We start from the raw sequence: 21129 nt of genomic DNA, 5'->3' as shown, positions 1-21129 counted from the left end.
ACACACCAATACACCCATCAACCAATGCAATCACCCACTCAGCCACCCATACACTCACGCACCCGTCCACCCACCCATACACTCAGACACCCAACCACCCACCAACCCACCCATACACTCACCCACCCATACACTCACACACCATCCACCCACCAATCCACCCATACACTCACCCACCCATCCACTCACCCACCCACCCATACACCATACACCCACCAACCCACCCATACACTCACCCACCCATCCACTCACCCACCCACCCATACACTCACCCACCCATCCACCCACCCATACACTCAGACACCGATCCACCCACCAACACACCCATATACTCACCCACCCATCCACTCACCCACCCACCATACACCATCCACCCACCAACCCATCCATACACTCACCCACCCATCCACTCACCCACCCACCCATACACTCACCCACCCATCCACCCACCCATACACTCAGACACCGATCCACCCACCAACACACCCATATACTCACCCACCCATCCACTCACCCACCCACCATACACCATCCACCCACCAACCCATCCATACACTCACCCACCCATCCACTCACCCACCCACCCATACACTCACCCACCCACCCATACACTTAGACACCGATCCACCCACCAACCCACCCATATACTCACCCACCCATCCACTCACCCACCCACCCATACACTCACCCACCTACCCATACACTCACCCACCTACCCATACACTTCACCCCCCCCATCCACTCACCCACCCACCCATACACTCACCCACGCATCCACCCACCCATACACTCACCCACTCATCCACCCACCCATACACTCAGACACCCATCCACTCACCCACCCATACACTCAGACACCCATCCACCCACCCATACACTCATCCATCCACCCACCCATACACTCACCCATCCATCCACTCATCCACCCACCCATACACTCACCCACCCATACACTCACACACCATCCACCCACCCACACACTCAGACACCCATTCACCCACCCACCCATACACTCACCCATCCACCCACCCACTCAACTTCAAAGTGGCGGCGGGGCGGGTGACGCCGTGATGAGCGATGGAGGTCGCGGCTGAGAGGGGGTCGAGGGGACTGAGCGGTTCGGAATCCGGGGACCACGAGTCAGGGGTTTGGGAGCAGAGGGACCGGGTAGAGCGAGCACGGGGTCCAAGGTCAGGGGTTGGGAGGAGGTCGGAGATTGAAAAGTGTGCACAGACACACAGATACATATACGCATATACACACATATTCGCACACACACATGTACATTTCACTGCTGGATGAGGATCTTCCCACGTCCTGTGCGTCACAAGGGTTATTTGACCACACAGGGTGCTGCGTTTTAGCCGTCCGGCGCTCCGCTCGTTGTTGTGAGCGTCGCTCCTCCACCCTCGATTGTTGCGGCAGAGCGGCTGCCTCCAACCTCTCAGTTGTGGCGTCCTTCACGAACCTCCTCCACAGAGGCCGATGTTGACATCGCTGGTACCAGTCATCAGCAAGTCCACTGCGCTCGACATCCTCCTGTACCGCATCAGCTCCATCTCTTCTCTAGCCCGTGCCCCGCCACTCTAGCACCCTAACTCTGGCCAAACAAAAGCTGCTTTGGCATGCGGCGGCTGGGCAAGTGGGCTCCGTGACTCAGCCAATGGAGCCTCTCCTGCCGGAGGGACTCACTGATGGGACTGTGTCCAGATCTCACAAGGATCTGTGAGCTCCCCAAAGCCAGGCTGCTTAGACCCAGGATGAATTGTACGAAATGGAAATTGCGCCACTAAATCCCAGCATGAGAGCCAAAGCACATCCCTGTTGCACCCCAACATGAACAGGGAATAGCTCTGGATTTTGGCTACGTATCTTTACCTGTCTCTCCACCATCGTCACGACCCTGAATGATCTCCACCAAAAGGACCGGGACTCTGAATGCCTGAAGAACAAGCAGGTGCCGTGGGTTCGTGATGGTATCTTCGGCCCGATTCCAGAGTGGCGTGTAGGCAAGAAGGGGGGCGGGGGGGGGGGGTCCGTGGGACCTAGATGTCACGGCTTCGAGTAGCATCTCCAATTAAAGTATTACAGAGGCATCGGCCAATCGTGATCCCACTCGGCCGGCCAGCTCGACAGGGGTCCTCCATCCTCGTGTTAATCACCACACCCAGACTCCGCACGGTCTGGCGACCCCCTCCATGATATCATGATCCTGGGATGGGTGGGATCGTATTCGGTTCTCTGAATGGAATTGCGATTCCAGCCGTGAGATTCTCCTCGCTCGAAAGCGCAGCGGGAGACGTGCGGCACAGAGACACGCGGCTTAAACAGAGACGCGTGCAAGACTCGCGTAAGCCGCGCTTTCTTTGCCTTAACCTTGAAGACTTTTTTTTTTAAACCGCCACCCTTCTGTCAGCCCGAGCCAAAACCGTCAAGGCGTCAAGTTCTAGCGCCCTCATGACCGCCACTCGCTGACGGACGCGCCGTGGACAGCTGCCCGTGAGCGGTTATTCAAAATAACGAGGAACGTTCCCAAAAAAAACCCGAGCGGAGCGGTCGCAGCAGCAGCAGCAGCAGCGACACGCAAGGCCACTGCTGCTGCTGCTGTCTCAGCTCGGCAACAGACGGCTGTGCCGCGTGCTCTGTATGGCTGCAGACTCGTGGCACGCGCCTCTGTCAGGGCATTTTTGAGCCGACGGTTGCAGACGAGAAGAAGCAAATAAAACTGAGAAAAAAATGACGGAAAAAATAATCGAATTCCTAAATCGTAACGTGGCCCTGAATTGTGAAGATTCATTGAGTAATTAATTCTGCCAAAGTGATGTCCTGGCTGAAATGAGCGTTGTAGTATTGGTGCGTATCTACTGTTTCCATCCCTGAGCCAGTCGTGGAAATGTCACGTTTCTATGGCCGGGGGTGAGTGGAGAATGTGTGGAGTAAAAGTAGAGGGAGATTTACGAGATGAGTGAGGTGAGGTAGGAGAGTGTGTGAAGGGGAGTGGAGTGAGATGAGAGGGGAGAGGCAGGAGAGTGCGTGGAGAGGAGTGGAGTGAGATGAGAGGGGAGAGGTAGGTAGGGGAGAGTCCATGGCGTGTGGTGACATTGATCGGGGATTGAATTGGGAGCCGGTGGAGGAGTCGGACTGTCGGGGTGACGTGGTGTGGTCTCGTTCACGCGTGCGAGTGAACCGTGACGGACGGGAGGCCTCTGAACTCACCGACGTCTCGGCCTGTGGCCACGGGACGGAATGCACACTGGGCGTTCTGTTTGGGAGCACAAATATTAAGATCCCCCGTATAGCCTGTGACAGACTACTGGGGCAAGTGCTTTATGTGAGCCAGTAGCACCTATGAAGGCCGGCACGGCACACGAGGTGGTGGGTGGCCAGCACCACGCCCGCTCGCCTTTGTCTCCCCAGTGGCGATGTTTATACATCGCACCAAGTACTAATTTGAGGCTGAGTCGACCTAGCGGAGGAATTTAACCGGTTCGGATAATCGTCACTGTCGTTGGCCGTGTTGGCTGTGAGCACACACGTGTGACGCACACACGCACACACGTGTGACGCAAACACGCACACACGTGTGACGCACACACGCACACACGTGTGACGCACGCACGCAGTGACACGGCGATCGGCGCTGTTGTTTCAGTGATGGACACTTAACAAGTGTAGCGTGACTCTCATGTGTTGCGTAGTTTACCAACCTCGCCTGGTGATACACGGAGAGCAACGATGATGATGATGGGAGGCGTGACCTCTGGTGACATGAAGAGAGACAGATATGGATCGAGGCATGCACACAAATGGAGAGACGGCATGAACGAGATCACGAGAGAGAGAGAGACACGCGTGGAGAGATACAGACACTGAGAAACGCAGACATGCACAGAGAGACATTGAGTATGTGTGGAGAGACGCAGAGACACGGAGAGGGAAGGAGGCAGAGATAACAGAGAGACACACATGAGAAAGAGAGATACACAGCTGCACAGAGAGACAGAGACACACTGAGAGACAGAGACACACAGAGAGACAAAGACACACAGAGAGACAAAGACACACAGAGAGTTACAGAGAGAGACACACACTGAGAGACAGAGATACACAATAGACAGAGACTTGGGGAGACACACAGAGAGACAAAGACACACAGAGAGTTACAGAGAGAGACACACACTGAGAGACAGAGATACACAATAGACAGAGACTTGGGGAGACACACAGAGAGACAAAGACACACAGAGAGTTACAGAGAGAGACACACACTGAGATACAGAGATACACAATAGACAGAGACTTGGGGAGACACACAGAGAGACAAAGACACACAGATAGTTACAGAGAGAGACACACACTGAGAGACAGAGATACACAATAGACAGAGACTTGGGGAGACACACAGAGAGACAGAGACACACAGAGAGTTACAGAGAGAGACACACACTGAGGGACAGAGATACACAATAGACAGAGACTTGGGGAGACACACAGAGAGACAAAGACACACAGAGAGTTACAGAGAGAGACACACACTGAGAGACAGAGATACACAATAGACAGAGACTTGGGGAGACACACAGAGAGACAAAGACACACAGAGAGTTACAGAGAGAGACACACACTGAGAGACAGAGATACACAATAGACAGAGACTTGGGGAGACACACAGAGAGACAAAGACACACAGAGAGTTGCAGAGAGAGACACACACTGAGAGACAGAGATACACAATAGACAGAGACTTGGGGAGACACACAGAGAGACAAAGACACACAGAGAGTTACAGAGAGAGACACACACTGAGAGACAGAGATACACAATAGACAGAGACTTGGGGAGACACACAGAGAGACAAAGACACACAGAGAGTTACAGAGAGAGACAGCGGCGCTTGCGGAATGCCTAAATGCATTAGCGCGCGGTCCCGAGGGTGCGCGGCGCGTGACAGCCACGCGGGGTGACTCCGAGAGGCGCATTCCTCCTGCTGCTGCTGCTCCCCCTGCCCTGAGAGGGACAGAGGCCATTACTGTGATTTGTTCAGAACCCAACAGCTGTGTTCCTCGCACTGCCTTGCGTCTCCACCTCTCTCACACCCCCCACCACCACCGTGCCCACAGCCCCCTCCGCAGAGAGAATGGCGATCGTAATTAAGGAGCGGATTCATTCAAATCGAATCACGCCGCGCCGCTCGGTGAGCATCACGGGTGAAAGACCGAGAGTGGAGTGGGAGCGACGTGAAGGGTTCGGGTTTGGGGGTCATGGTTATGATGAGCCCTGGGGTGTGGATGGCTGTTTTGTTCGGGTTAGTGCTTGGGTCTGGTTTGCTACTTTGTTAGGGTTATTGTGCGAATGGCTAGCTTGTTAGGATTATGGCTAGTGTCTGATTGGCTAGATTGTTATGGGTTGGGATTAGTGTCTGATTGGCCAGATTGTTATAGGTTATGATTAGGGCGAGTGACTGATTGGCTAGGTTTCTCGGGTTCGTGTCTGATTGGCTAGCTTGTAGGGCTTAGTGCACGATTTAGTAAACTCCACCTTGAACTGAACTCACTTCAGCAATCGACTCGGGGAGAGAAGGAAACTCATCTCCCACCGGGGCAGTGTCACTGCCTCTCTCTTGCTCTGCTCGCCTCCTCCGCCTTGCAGATAATCACCCAAATCACGAAAGCTAAACAGGCGTCCGAACTCCAAGGTGGCCAGGAGATGCCAGTACACGGGTGAATGATTGAATCCATCTGTGCGGAGGTTTTGAGTGTCACTCATTGCATGTGTGGTTGGTTTTCTCCGTGAACACCGGCGTCCCCAAACACTCATGAGTGGATTGGCCAAACATCCCAAGGATTGGCAGGGCCCACCTGAAAAAGAGTCGTCTCACTCAGTGAGGCTTTTCTGGGTAAATAAAGTGCACGGTTATTATTTTTGTTATTTTTTATCTTTAAATGGATCAGCCAGAGATGTTTTTTTTTGTTAGCTTTGGTAGAGCTTTCATGTTGGCACGTGTCTGGGAGTGTGTACGCGAGTGTGTGTACTTGCTTAAACTTCGAACGGCACGGAGCCTCACGACCACATGGCCGAACTGAAGGACAAACTCAGACTCCGCTCTCCCTCTGCGGGCGAGCTGCGTTTCCTCCCCGGGCTCCCGATTCGTTCAAACTCCCAAACACAAACACGGAGCAGAGAAGCCGCGCAGCTTTAATTGCTTCCACTCACCACGGGGTGCTTTTATTCCGCGCAATTAAACATCGTAGGTTGGTTTTGGGGAGAGGGGCAAGTAGCCCCTCTCTCCAAGGTTGTCCAGCGGAGATACTCGCTCTGCCATAGGAATGTGGAATCTCCATCGCTGACTCGTGGCTGTGAACAGATGAACACCAATGATTCCTCAATGGTGACGTGAGCAGCAGGAAATCAAGTTGACTTTGATTATTTATTCAACGCATCTCTCCGTCTGTAGATCCACCGTGTTTGTCTGACGGTCCGTCACCAGTCGGGGTCTGCACAGGAACCTCCAGTAGAGTCATACGATGCTTTTATTCGATAACCACGTTGGTGGCATTATTGTATCTGCTCGTGTTGAGAGCCGAACCCCACACACCACCACCACCACCACCACCCACTCGCTGCCGTCTCCTCGCAATTTTCCCAGAAAGATAAACAAGCACTCCACCCTCGTCTTCCTCCCCTTACATCCTGCCACACTGCCCACTTACAGCTCGTATCCCCGGAGAAAGCCTCCCGCGGGAAGGGGAGACATGCGATCGACCGATGCTAAACATCCCCAAACTGAGAACCTCTTCTTTGTAGTGGGCCCTTGCCCATACACACGTGACACGTGACGGGTCACCAGCATTGGTTCAAGCGAGCCCGACTCTGCCGATGAGGCACTGAATGCCGAAACCGGTCCAGAATGTCACCTTGTTTTGATGTTGCTGAAATAGAACACCCCCAGAAGAGAGGAAGTGGGGGTGTGGGGGTGTGGGTGTGTGGGTGTGTGGGTGTGTGAGGGTTTGTGGGTGTGTGAGGGTGTGTGGGTGTGTGGGTGTGTGGGGGTGTGGGTTTGAGGGTTTGTGGGTGTGTGGGGGTGTGGGTTTGAGGGTTTGAAGGTGTGTGAGGGTTTGTGGGTGTGTGGGTTTGTGGGTGAGGGTGTGTGGGTGTGTGGGGGTGTGGGTGTGTGGGTTTGTGGGTGTGTGGATGTGTGGGGGTGTGAAGGTGCGGGTTTGAGGGTTTGTAGGTGTGTGAGGGTTTGTGGGTGTGTGGGGGTGTGGGTTTGTGGGTGAGGGTGTGTGGGTGTGTGGGGGTGTGTGGGTGTGTGGGTTTGTGGGTGTGTGGGGGTGTGGGTTTGTGGGTGTGTGGTGTGAGGGTTTGTGGGTGTGTGGGTGTGTGGGGGTGTGTGGGTTTGTGGGTGTGTGGTGTGAGGGTTTGTGGGTGTGTGGGTGTGTGGGTTTGTGGGTGTGTGAGGGTTTGTGGGTGTGTGGGGGTGTGTGGGTGTGTGAGGGTTTGTGGGTGTGTGGGTGTGTGAGTGTGTGGCTACTAGGAGGAGTAAAATGAGGAGGCGCTTTGCCTGCTTATTCAGTTTGTTACTTAGATTCTCCACAACGACGCTGATGGTCATTTAGAGTTTTGTATTCTGTCGACGGGGTCCAGCCCCGGCCCCCTTCCCCCCGCTAGGCAGCGGAGATTCCGGTGAAGGTTCAGACCGATGGGGTGTGATGTCCGAGAGCGACGCGGTGCGTGGGATTGATGTCACGTGGTTTAACGTGGCGTGGCACGGCCCGGCGTGCCGCGGTTCGGTGTGGCGCAACGGAGCCGTGGGCGAGCGTCGACGGCCGCGGCGGCGGCGGCGACACGCGGGGCCGCGCGTCCGTCGCCGCGGCTGCGCGAGCGGCACCGCGCCACGCGGGGCCCCTCGTTAAGCCAAACGAGGCGCACCCCCCCCCCCCTCCTTGGCTCCCCTCAACCCCGCTCCCCTCCCCCCGCACCCCACGCCGCACGTGGCCCCCAGGGACCCCCCTTGTGAGCGGCGGCCTCTCCCGGCCGGCCGCCACCTCCGGCACTCGCCGCTCGACGCGCCACGACCGGAGGCTGCGTCTCGAGCCCGCTGAGCCGTCCGCGGGTTTGTTCGGTGCGATTTTAGTTTCGTTTAAATATCTCAGGGAGTTTTTGTTTTCGTTATTCTCTCCGCCACTTCGCGAGGAGGGGGAGGGGGGCCCGTTCCGTCCGGGCGCCGCTGTCGCCGGTGACGTCGTCGTCGGCCGCGTCTTTTTGGCATCGCGAGGTTTGAAACTCGCCGCGTCTCGCGCGACTCGGGGAGCGCCACGACGGTCGACCGTGACGTTGGTGTCGACGGTGTCAGAGATCGCGGGGTCCACGTGAGAGGCCTGGCGGGGTCAGGGCAGAGCGAGACACCGTTGCGGGCCGAGACCCCTTCATGTAAACTCCGCCACGTTTCTAAACTCGAACTCGGGAATTCCCGCCGCGCCGTTCAAACTCGTGGACCCCGCGCCCACGCGCCCTGCCTAGCCCGAGTCTTCTATCCCGAGCCGTGGCCCTCGTAGTCCCGCGACTCAAGAAGACGTGGGGATCGCGTCGATTAGAGCCCGCGGGGGAACAGCCGCAGCTTGGGAAGGCCACGGCGAAACGGTGGTGGTCGCGTCGCGATCCGAACCCTGCCCCGAGGTCGCGGTGTCAGCAGCAGCAGCAACAGCGGGCGTCGACGGTGGAGGGGACCGGGCGCAGCCTGGGCCATAACGCGATTAGCCGGAGGGGCGGCGACGGAGGGGAGGGAGAGAGCGACGGTAACGAGATTGAAGAGGACACGGGGGGAGCGTGGGGAATTGAGAGCTGCGTTCTGCACCATCGCTGATGTCATCGTCCCCTCGAAGACGGGGGCGCGCAGCGGGTTTAAGCCCGGGGATGTGAAATCGCTCGAAGGCCCAGACGTGCCAGATACGCTTTGCGAGTGCCACCGCGCGTGCGGTTGTGTGTGCGTCCGTGTCATTTCGCGCGTGCGTGAACACCTGGGTCGTTGCGTGTCTGCTCCATTGTCTTTGCGTGAGACTGTGTGCATCTGTGTCAGCGTGCGCACCTGTCACGTGTCGCCTGCGCGCGTCACCGCACGCGTGATTGTGCGTCACTGCGTGTCACTGCGCAAGCACGTGACTCCGTGACGCCCCGGTCGCTTCGAGACCGTGAAGTGACACCGCCAGGCCTAGGCCGCGTGCCCACGCATCCACTGGCTCGGGAACACGGCCCGGGCACAGGAACCTCGCCCTGCCCCGAGTTGCCCTTCACCGGCCAGGGACAACGTCGAGACAGCAGACGACTTCGAGACAACAGAGACAGCAAGAGGCAGCAGAGACCGCCAGAGACAACCAAAGACAGCCAAAGGCAGCATCGAGACTCCCAGAGGCGGACAGGAGGACTCGACCGTGTTGGCATCTGTGCAGGGAGCCAGACGTGGGCATGGCCGCTCGCGGATCGGCCAAGGTGGCGGGCAAACGGGCGGGCCGGGGGGGCCGGGGGGTCGGCTGGCCGGGCGCCCCGGGGATGTGGGTGGGGGGCCAGGCAGACGCGACGACGATGATGATGACGACGACACCGACAAAGACGCCGGCCGCGCCGTGGAGGCCTCCGCCCGGCAGGAGGCGGCGAGGGTGGCGCTGCCTTCTCAGCTGCTGCAACGCGCTGCTCGTCGGCCTAGCGGCCGCCACGCTGTGCTTCGCCGTGATCATGTTCACGCAGTGTAAGGCGGCCGGCTCCCCCACACCCCCCCCCCCCCCCCACGCCTCCTGCCACTCCGCCGCCCGGGTAGCTCTCCCGTCTGTAGCTGCCCCGTTATTTGGCGATGCTGGGCGTTGGCACCGACGCAACAGCGCAACAAAAAACACTTCGGGGGCGATGGCCCTTTTTTACGTGCTACGAAGAAGGGCCGTTACCCGAAACGTTGGCCATATGTTTTCTTCTTTGGGAATTGCCAGTTTTGTTTTCGCAGTGAATGATCATGTGCATGTTGTTGATACAAAGATCCCCCGCACAGCCTTAACACACTCTTTGGGCAAGTGCTGTTCGTGAGCACCTTTGAAGGCTGGCACGGTGCACGAGGAGGGGTGGGTGGCCAGCACCACGCCCGGTCGCCTTTGTCTCCCCAGTGGCGATGTTTACACACCGCACCAGGTACTCATTTAAGGCCCAGTCGCCCTCGGGTAGGACCAGGACCAGTTCAGATATTCGTCACTGATGTTGGCCGTGAGCGGGAATCGAACTCGGGTCGCCGTTTTCATCGGGCTAACCACTTAGACTACCACTCCACACGAGTACGCAGAGTATGCAGTACAAACATACACACGCGCAGTACGCCACGTATGTCACTTTATTGCTGGATGAGGGCCTGCCCACGGCGTTCCGATCATAGAGCTCTTATGACTGTCGATCGCACTGGTCAGTGGATGTTTGGTGGGGACGGAGGTCCATGAGCAGTTTAGATATCACTTGCCACTGTTAGCCATCGCTGCGAATCAAACCCAGGTCGCTGGCTTCATAACGCGGTGGAAGAACCACCCTGCCACAAAGCGGGAGCCTGCTGTGATCTATGGTACCAAAAAAAATGTTGTTGAAGGGGAGCACGCGCAGAGCACAGAAGTACAGTCTAACAGTTGATGTTACTGCACTGCCCTCTGCTGTCCACCACATCGCCACTTGACAGGCGGTGGATCACCCATCCAAGCACGCTGGCCAGGCTCAGGCCTCCACAAAAATATATGGTGGCTAGGAGATGCTAACTACCTCGCCCGGTCTACAGGAGGTCGTGGGATCGATCCCCACCCTGATGCCTGCTGTATATTAGAAGTTTAGGTATTTGGAGTTTGGGTATTCTCGCGCGGATTTGGGGGGTCCACGGGGCCTGCTCGGCCGCATGGAACCGCCGTGGAAACTTATGGGCAAAAAATGTCCCATGTTTCAACGGCGAGTCTGGCCGATATTGGTATCAACGATACCGGATACGCGGGCTCGTTCCTTACGACCGTCATCGTTGATGCGAGCGGTCTAAAACCGGTGCTGTGGCTCGCTAGGAGGTTTGCTGGCAGATCGCCCGTGCTGGGGCAAGGTGCGGGCGTTTGTTGTTGTCGTGTTGGGAGTGGGATTTGTGAGACGGTAACGCGAGTTTGGCTTCAGTGGCCGCTGTTTGGAACGCGATTGCAATCGGTAATTGCTGTTGTTGGGAGCCGTATTCGTAGTTTCGTGCCATATCTACGACGTGGTTGTAACGCGGTTAAATTTGCCGTGAAGTTGCACGAACGATAAACAAAAGCGACACAATCACAACCATTTACGTAGTGCCGCTCTTCCCCCCCCCCCCGCCTCAACAATCTAGGCCAAAGCGCAGCTGCGACGCGCATTATTTTGCCAATTAATGGGCCCGCGTGCCATTTCCTCCCAGCCATCATAGTCCATTGGCCGCGATCGGCCAGAATTGACTTCCCCCCTCCCCCGGCAGGAGGTGGTAGCGGCCCTCGCCCCGGGCCAGGAACTCATCCGCTCGCCACCGCCTCGTCCGTCACGTTGGGATGGCAGGGCCGCAACCTCGCGCTCCAGCTGCAGCCACCCCTCCCCGGCCACCCCAGGCCACAACCGCCGCCTTATTAAGACGACCGAGCGCGCAGGCGGTACAACTGCACCGGGGGCCCATGGGCCGAAGGGGCCCATGGGCCGGAGGGGCCCATGGGCCGGAGGGGCCCATGGGCCGGAGGGGCCCATGGGCCGGAGGGGCCCATGGGCCGGAGGGGCCCAGGCACCGCGCTACAAAGAGTGTTGGGGGTGGGGGGGGGGTAACTTGGACAGGGCGGGAGGCTGGGGGGGGGTCCGTTTCATTCCTTAGCCGTGGGTCCATGATGCCAACCACGCTACGCACGCCACCGCCCCTTACACCTGCTGCACCTGTAGGCCAGCGTGAGTTGCAACTCGGTTGCAGCAGCAAGTGTCATCCCCGTAACTTGAGGTACCTCGCCCGTCCATCTCCTCCCGGGCTCCGTCTGTCTCCATGCCGCACGTCCCATCGCACTGCCCTCCCCTCCAACCTCATCCCGACTCGCACCCCACCACCACCCACCTCGCCATGACTCGGCGAGGCATTCCGTTGGGATCTGGCAAATGAAAGCGGTGCTTGGCGCGGGTTCAAGGTTCGCGTGGTGCCTCGGTGCGTGCGGGTCGGGAGGAAGTGAGACTTTGGAGAAGAGGAGCGGTTTGACGGAGGAGCGAAATGTCCCCCGTCGCGGCTCGTTGCCGAACGAACCCCGTGACCCCGCTCCGGTGGGTCACCGCGTCCAAGGCCCAGGACACGGTGACTCCGGCGTCTCCGCTCTCTCGCTCGCTCGCTCGCTCTGCCAGTCGCTGATTCATGGGACAGGCATCCACACGGGCAGATGGACAGATAAGCAAAAAGATGGACAGAGACAGATGTACAGACACACAGACGTAAAGATAGACGCGTAATCAGACGCACACACAGGCACACGGACACACGCATACATAGAAATGTATACTGACTTAGACATTTTGTGGATCTGAAGCTCAATTAAACTATTTTCATTTCACCAGGTGAGGTCCACTGAGCTCTCCTTTGGCCACAAATGATAGCTCAACTTAGTGGCTTACCATCATGTGCAAATTTATAGAAGCCAAATACTCAAAACCTATGTTTGTAGATGTGGAGGGGGGAGAAACGGAGGACGCGGAGAAAAATCCACGTGACCACAGCGAGAGAGACACTGCAAGCTCCAAATATACAGCAGGCGTCAGGGTCGGGAGTGAACCCACGACCTCATGTATACCAGGCGAGGTAGTTAACATCTCGCCATCGCGAATCAGTAATAGGTATTCATTGTTTACCCTGCGAGGCCTCGCTGAGAGTCTCAAGGCTCCTCCTCAGGTGGCCGCTGCTCGGGAGTGTTTTGGCTCATCCCTCACGGGGCGTTTCCTTGTTCCAGGACGTGCACCGAGGCACCGCGCGAGACGCGAGACGGGAGAGCGCTCGCCGAGACCCAACTCGGGAACGACTCCGCGCCAAGCGTGCTCGCCTGCGCGCGAGTGTTGTGCGTGGAGCGCGCGTGTTTGTTGTGTGTTTACGAGCAAGACACACGTTGTTCCTTTCCAACGAGTCGCGGAAAGCGCGCACACGCGTTGCTCCCGTCGCACGTGAGCTCCGTAAGTGCTTCCTGTTTGTGTTCCCGCTCTCGAATTTGTTGCACGGACACAATCTGATATCCGCGCACTCGTAGCGGCGACGCCATTAAATGCCTCGCGTCTCACGGTGGCGGTCAGCACCGCCCGACCGGGGGTTCGATCTGAACACGGAGTGTCGGGATGCGGCGACTTCCTCTGAACCCGGTGACACGACCGCCGCCGTGAGTCCCGCGCCGTGGCTGCGTCGCTTCGTACTTCTTACCCCTTAGCCGGTGCTGCATTGTTTGTTCACCATCGTTCAGCACATCGGGGAGCTGGTGGGGTGTTGACTCATCAGGGTGGCAATTGCACCCCACCCCCCGCCTTAACATCACGAAAATAGGTATGTTTTTGATATTTCCAGATAAACCGCGCTGAATGGATAGTTACATATTGAGGGAGTGTCCTGTTTACACAGCTTGGCATGTTCCGGTACCGACTCGGCGCTCTGAGCCCACCCGACCACCCGATTGATTTGAACATTCGTGTTTGAAAACTCGCTTCTTTCGAAAAAGAGAAATCACCGAAACCTCACCCACTTACGGGCCCCGATCTCATGCACCCACTCACTCACCCACTCACCCACTCACTCACCCACTCCACTGCTCACCCACTCACCCACCCACTCACTCACCCACTCCACTGCTCACCCACTCACTCACCCACTCCACTGCTCACCCACTCACCCACTCACTCACTCACCCACTCCACTGCTCACCCACTCACCCACTCACCCACCCACTCCACTACTCACCCACTCACCCACCCACTCACTCACCCACTCACCCACGCACCCACTCACTCACCCACTCACTCACCCACTCACTCACCCACTCCACTACTCACCCACTCACCCACCCACTCACTCACCCACTTACCCACTCACCCACGCACCCACTCACCCACGTACCCACTCCACTGCTCACCCACGCACCCACTCCACTGCTCACCCAAGCACCCACTCACTCATCCACTCACTCACCCACTCCACTGCTCACCCACTCACCCACCCACTCACTCACCCACTCCACTGCTCACCCACTCACCCACTCCACTGCTCACCCACGCACCCACTCCACTGCTCACCCACTCACCTACTCACCCACACACCCACGCACCCACTCCACTGCTCACCCACTCACCTACTCACCCGCACACCCACGCACCCACTCCACTGCTCACCCACTCACCTACTCACCCACTCCACTGCTCACCCACACACGCCCCGTGTCTCCTACTGCTCGCCCACCCACCGGCTCGCTGCCCACGCTGTAATGTGCCATGTTAGTTTTGGCTTACTCGCACACAACACACGCTGCAGCCGTCAGAGATGGAGAACATTCTACACGAACCAGTAGTGTGCGCCACATAATACCAGTGGCGAATATGTGAACCTGTCCTGGGTTTCCCCAAAGTCGACTGAGCCTCAAATGACTACCTTGCGCAGTGAGCAAACATCAGCACTGGGCAGGCAAATGTGGCCTGGCGTGGGGTTGGCCACCTACCCCCTCGTGTGCCGTGGTGGTCTTCATAGGCGCTCGCGAACAGCACTTGCCACAATTGTCTGCTGAGACAATACGAGGGATCTTTATTATATTTGTATCAGAGTTTGTACATACACACACGTGTCATCATGGGGTTGCTGTGTACGTATTAACCGACACCTGTACTTCCTTGCACACGCGACGTCCCATCTCACACGAGACGTCCCATCTCACACGAGACGTCCCATCTCACACGAGAAGTCCCATCTCACACGAGACGTCTCACCTGACACGAGACGTCCCATCTCACACGAGACGTCCCATCTCACACGAGACGTCCCATCTCACACGAGACGTCCCATCTCACACGAGACGTCCCACCTGACACGAGAAGTCCCACCTCACACGAGACGTCCCATCTCACACGAGACGTCCCATCTCACACGAGACGTCCCATCTCACACGAGACGTCCCACCTGACACGAGACGTCCCATCTCACACGAGACGTCCCATCTCACACGAGACGTCCCATCTCACACGAGACGTCCCATCTCACACGAGACGTCCCATCTCACACGAGACGTCCCACCTGACACGAGAAGTCCCACCTCACACGAGACGTCCCATCTCACACGAGACGTCCCATCTCACACGAGACGTCCCATCTCACACGAGACGTCCCATCTCACACGAGACGTCCCACCTGACACGAGAAGTCCCATCTCACTCGACCCGCGTGCTCTGCTGTACCTGCGCTGCTCACTGACCGCTGCTGCTGTTGCTGCTGCTGTTGTTGTTGTTGTTGCAGATAAACCCATAACGGAGCTGCCTCATACCCCTCCCAGCGTCGTGGAAGGTGAGGTGCACTCACCCACACTCACCCACACTCACCCACACTCACCCACACTCACTCACAGTCACTCACCCACACTCACCCACACTCACCCACACTCACCCACACTCACTCACAGTCACTCACCCACACTCACTCACACTCACTCACAGTCACTCACCCACACTCACTCACACTCACCTACACTCACCTACACTCACTCACAGTCACTCACCCACACTCACTCACACTCACCCACACTCACCCACACTCACAGTCACTCACCCACACTCACCCACACTCACCCACACTCACTCACAGTCACTCACCCACACTCACCCACACTCACCCACACTCACTCACAGTCACTCACCCACACTCACTCACACTCACCCACACTCACTCACCCACACTCACCCACACTCACCCACACTCACCCACAGTCACTCACCCACACTCACCCACACTCACCCACACTCACTCACAGTCACTCACCCACACTCACTCACACTCACTCACAGTCACTCACCCACACTCACTCACACTCACCTACACTCACCTACACTCACTCACAGTCACTCACCCACACTCACTCACACTCACCCACACTCACCCACACTCACAGTCACTCACCCACACTCACCCACACTCACCCACACTCACTCACAGTCACTCACCCACACTCACCCACACTCACCCACACTCACTCACAGTCACTCACCCACACTCACTCACACTCACCCACACTCACTCACCCACACTCACCCACACTCACCCACACTCACTCACACTCACTCACACTCACCCACACTCACTCACACTCACCCACACTCACTCACACTCAGCCACACTCACTCACTCACACTCACCCACATTCACTCACACTCACTCACACTCACTCACACTCAGCCACACTCACCCACACGCACTCACACTCACCCAAACTCACCCACACTCACTCACACTCAGGCACACTCACTCACACTCACCCACACTCACCCACCACACTTACTTACACTCACTCACACTCACCCACACTCACTCACACTCACCCAAACTCACCCACACTCACTCACGCTCACTCACACTCACCAACACTCACCCACACTCACTCACACTCACCCACACTCACACTCACTCACACTCACCCACACTCACACTCACTCACACTCAGCCACACTCACACTCACTCACACTCAGCCACACTCACTCACACTCAGCCACACTCACTCACACTCACTCACACTCACTCACACTCAGCCACACTCACCCACCACACTTACACTCACCTGGCGCGGCCGTCACACGGGCACGCGCGCTCACACAGAGAGCCACCCACTCAACAACCAACCCAACAACCAACGCATTCACTCACCCAATCGATTATTAAATCACTCAGCCACTCATTCATCAACCCACTCACCAACCAACTCACTCACTCACCTAGGGCTAGTGACTGGTTGGACGTGGTTATAAGAGTTAGGGGTACGGCTACACTCAACGCACCGCTCGAATGTTTTGCCAGTTGCTTTTCGAATTCCGTACGAAATTGAGAGTCGAGTTGGCAATGTGTGGGCCGGCGCTGGGGTCTCCGTGTTCACCTCTCGGGATTAGCTTCCTGTTATTTTGCCCGCGGGGAGAGGCCCCCGGGGGCTGATCGCTCGCGTAATCGAGCATCCCTAATATCATTGCCACACGTGTGTGGCGGGGGGGGTTTGAAAAAGTTCAGTTGGGGGGGGGGGGCAGAGGTGGGGGGACGACAGCGGACAACAGAGGAAATGTGTTTTGGATTTTTTCGCGAAAAATCACCCCTGGTTCGAGACGATCTGTACCCAGATCGTGACTCAGAGTCCGCACCACTCACTCAATCACGGATTGCTCATCCAATTCCCCCGTTGAACCCCCCCCCCCTCACTCCACCACTGACCCTCCACCCTACCGTGCCCCGCCAACCCTATCCTGCAGCTCACACAAACCGTGGGTAGCAGTCTGTTCCACCCCGGAGTCTTGAGCCAGCCGAAGGCGGGAGCACGTTTGCTCGCTCTCTCCTTTACTGCGGTTTTGTTAAAAATAATTTTAATTGCTGCTGCTGCTTGAGCAAACCTAGAGGAAGATCACCGTGGTTTTCAGAAACAAGAGCACCAGGGTTTAGTTTCTGTTGCCCGAGAGGCAGACATCCGTATGGTGCAGGAAGGCAGCAGCATCAGCCTTCCCCTGAACCCCGTCTCGAACCCCAGCTACAGTTCTAAACTCAGTCCTAATCCTAAACTCAACTCTACACCTAACCTCAACTCTAACCCTACCCAACCCCAGCTCTAAGCCTAACCCCAACTCTATCCCTCACCTTAACCTCAACTCTAATCCTAACCCCAGCTCTATCCCTAACCCCTCCCCTTAACCCTAACCCCAGCTCGAACTCTAAATCTCAACTCTAACCTGAACCCCCCCCCCCCGTGCGAGTTCCTTATCTTATCCACAGCCCCTTATCTCAACCAGACCCTCACCCCCACCGCACCACCACTGCTAGACGCTTCGCAATGTTTTCCGTCGTAAATCCCATTCTGTGGGGGTTTTTATTTTGCCGAGGGGGGGTTGGGGAGCGGAGTGTGTGGAGTTGTGGAGGGGGATGGGCATGGTCACGTGATCTTAATCCCCTCTCCTATGTCTCTGGCTCAGGAACAGAGGGCAGTGCTGCCCTGGGGGTTGCAGGGAGGGGGGCGGGATGCGGGGGGGGGGCGCTGGGTAGAGGAATGTTTTGGTTCTTGCAGGATGGCTTCTTTTCATCTTTGCTCATCTTCGGTATTTTTCAGAAATTTGTTTTCACGCGTGCACGTTTTGTTGTTGTAAAGCGTAGCTGCGAGCGGCTGCACCTGGCTCGCGAGCGCAGGGGTTGCGAGTTCGGCTCCAGCTCGCGGGCCGGACGATGGAATTGCACGCTAAAGTTGTCCGCCATTCGCCACCAGAGCCTTTGCCGAGTCTCCCGAGACTCTTTCAAGAGAGTCACCCCCCCCCCCTCACATTGGCCGGCGGGGCCTGGGCACGACGCACGAGGATTGATACTCGTGCGCATCGTCACTGAGGGTCGGTTAAAGGAGTGCCACCTCATAGGCACCAAGTGCACAGCTGTTGTTCGTCATCTCGACCTTACCATAGGAATGTGGAATTTCCACCGCTGGCTCAGGGCCAACAACCGAGCGATTTGTTTGAAGGGCGCGATCACCGAGGATGGCGTTCGGGCTCCACATTCCCCGTGCCTCGTTGCGTAAAGCCAAACATTTCCACTGAGCCGACCTAAGGGAGGCTCGGACACTAATTGACTCTGACGTGGCGTGGCCAGGAATTGAGGATTGCTGGGACCCCGGCGCATCCGGCCAGAATAGACCGATCGGGGCGAGCGCTGTTGGGGAGCGCCTATTAAGGCCGACGCGGCACGCGTCGGCCTTAATAGGCGGAGGCGTTGTGGCCGGAGCGCACGCCCCGGCCGATGTTCGCATGCCGAATAGAGTAGTCACTTAAAGCCGAGTCGACTTAGGGGGGAGAGACGAAGATAGGTTGAGAGAGCGCTCGCTGGCAGTGTCGTCCGCGGTCAGAGTGCGCTGTGAGTCAGAGGGCGGAGGGGGGGTTGGTCGTTGCGGTCTGGCTCGTACCACCTCCCCGCCCCCACGCCCCCCTGCCTCTGAGGTAGCGGGCGCATGTGGGCGCGATGGCACCGCAGGTGTGTGCGCCATGCGACTCGCATTAGAGAAACACTTTGTTCCCCGTGGCTGCACTTCAAACGAGGCCCCTTTCATTTGCCTTCCACGCCGAGACCTGGCGACCAGCCCTCTCCGTGCGTCTGTGCCTGGCGCCCCTGTGCATGTTGGGGAGCGGTGCCCCGGTGGTTAGCACACCGCACTACGAGCCCGTGAGTTGGGTTCGATTACCGCTCACGGCCAACACCAGTGGCGATTATCTGAACCGGTCCTGGGCGTCTCTTAGGTCGACTCAGCCTCAAATGAGTACCAAGTGCGGTGTGTAAACATTGCCACTGGGGAGACAAAGGCGGTCGGGCGTGGTGTTGGCCACCCACCTCTTCGTGTGCCATGCCGACCTCCGTAGGTGCTCGCTATCAGCACTTGCCCCATCAATCTGTTTCAGGCTATATGGGCGATCTTTGTTTTTGTGTCTGTGTTTGTTTAAACTCAGCTGCTGAGCACAGGGCCAAAATCTCCCTAAGACGTAAAGCGGCCAGCAACAAACATCACCGTTAAAATTGCAATAGTTATACGAGCCTAGGAAAAGGAACAATGTGTGTATCGATGCGCGTGTCTTTGTATGTAACTGTGCATTTGTATGTATGTTGCACTTCTTTCACACCGTCCACAGCCAACCGTGCTAATCGGAGATGTACGTCCCGTTGAAATTGCCTGCACCTCCGCTGTAGGAGATGGACAGAGATTACGGCATTCCTAAAGTACCGCCATGGTCTGAAACCACAAGCTTCTCCGTGTGCTGCCTGGCATGGCGATGTTGGATAATCCGTGCCAGGACCTTTCTGCCCTTACGCTGAGGAGGGATATTTCCCAGTCGTTGTTACATTCACGTTGTGGTACAAACAGGTACGATAATGTCACGCAAGGCAGCCTGCACACTGTCGCTTCCCTTATCTACTGACTTGTTCTGGGGGTCATCTCTGCCTCGTGATTTACCATCTCTCATGCTCCGGATCACTCTTCACACTTCCTCGGCAGAGGGGACATCGGCCTCCACCGCAATTAAAACTAAACGGGGCAAGCATCACCGGACAGACTAATGCCTCGGTCGTTTTACGAAAATTCTCTGTAGTTCTCATCCAGTTAAACAGAATAAACTTGACCTCACAGAGGTTCAGTAACTTCCCTCAACCTATGAGGCTCCGCAACTGTCTCAGGATCGCGCTCCCCATTGCCCCCGGTTGTTGTTTGGACCGAGGGTTTCCTCCTCCACCGGGACCTCACAAAATTGCTCCGCAAATCTACAAACTTGTGGGTGGACGTCGGATATCGGATCGCTGTTTGTCCCCGGGATGATCACATTAGTGGGAGTTGCGCTGGTGGTCGACCCACGACCGCCAGCGTGCATCCTTGCAGCGCCCCACGGACGCTCCGAACATCTGGACGTGGGCTGCGTTAAGCCTCCTCCATCTCGGGCGTGAGATGCTGGAGACGGTGGGAGTGGGCCTGCTGCATCCTGTCAGCCAGCTGTAGCACCTCCTTCGCTCGCCGTAGTTTCTTAACAGGTCTGGACTGACTTCCCAGTACAGCCTTGACAGCTGAATTAACCACAGAACTGACCTTGTTTTGTACGTATCGGATATCTGCGTTATCTGTGTGTGTACGTATGTTGAACTTCTTTCGCATCTTTCGTAGCCAACCGTGCTCGTGTGTGTGTGTGTTCACTGTGTATTGTATGTGCCTGCGTGTATTCTCTCTGTGTGTTTATATTTGAACTCATCCCGGACCTCCCCGAGGTCGACTCAGCCTTAAATGAGTGGCTGGTGCGGTGTGTAAACATCAGCACTGGGGAAACAAAGGCGGCCGGGAGTGGTGCTGGCCACCCACCCCCTCGTGTTGCTG

General features: G+C 57.0%; 1 protein-coding gene across 2 annotated transcripts in view; it reads left to right on the top strand.

Moving 5' to 3' along the window:
- The window catches only part of LOC116946850 (agrin-like), a 156263-nt gene that overhangs the window by 101199 nt on the left and 33935 nt on the right, over positions 1 to 21129 (top strand). For both annotated transcript variants that reach the window (XM_032962053.2, XM_032962054.2), the window contains exon 3: positions 15512 to 15559. In XM_032962053.2, coding sequence (XP_032817944.1) covers positions 15512 to 15559 — 48 coding nt within the window. The remainder of the gene's footprint in view (positions 1 to 15511; positions 15560 to 21129) is intronic.

This window comes from Petromyzon marinus, chromosome 28 (assembly GCF_048934315.1).
Source record: "Petromyzon marinus isolate PM22_M1 ecotype Great Lakes invasive population chromosome 28, UKy_Petmar_22M1.pri1.0, whole genome shotgun sequence".
NCBI lineage: Eukaryota > Metazoa > Chordata > Hyperoartia > Petromyzontiformes > Petromyzontidae > Petromyzon > Petromyzon marinus.
This window is presented reverse-complemented; position numbering and strand designations above follow the sequence as displayed.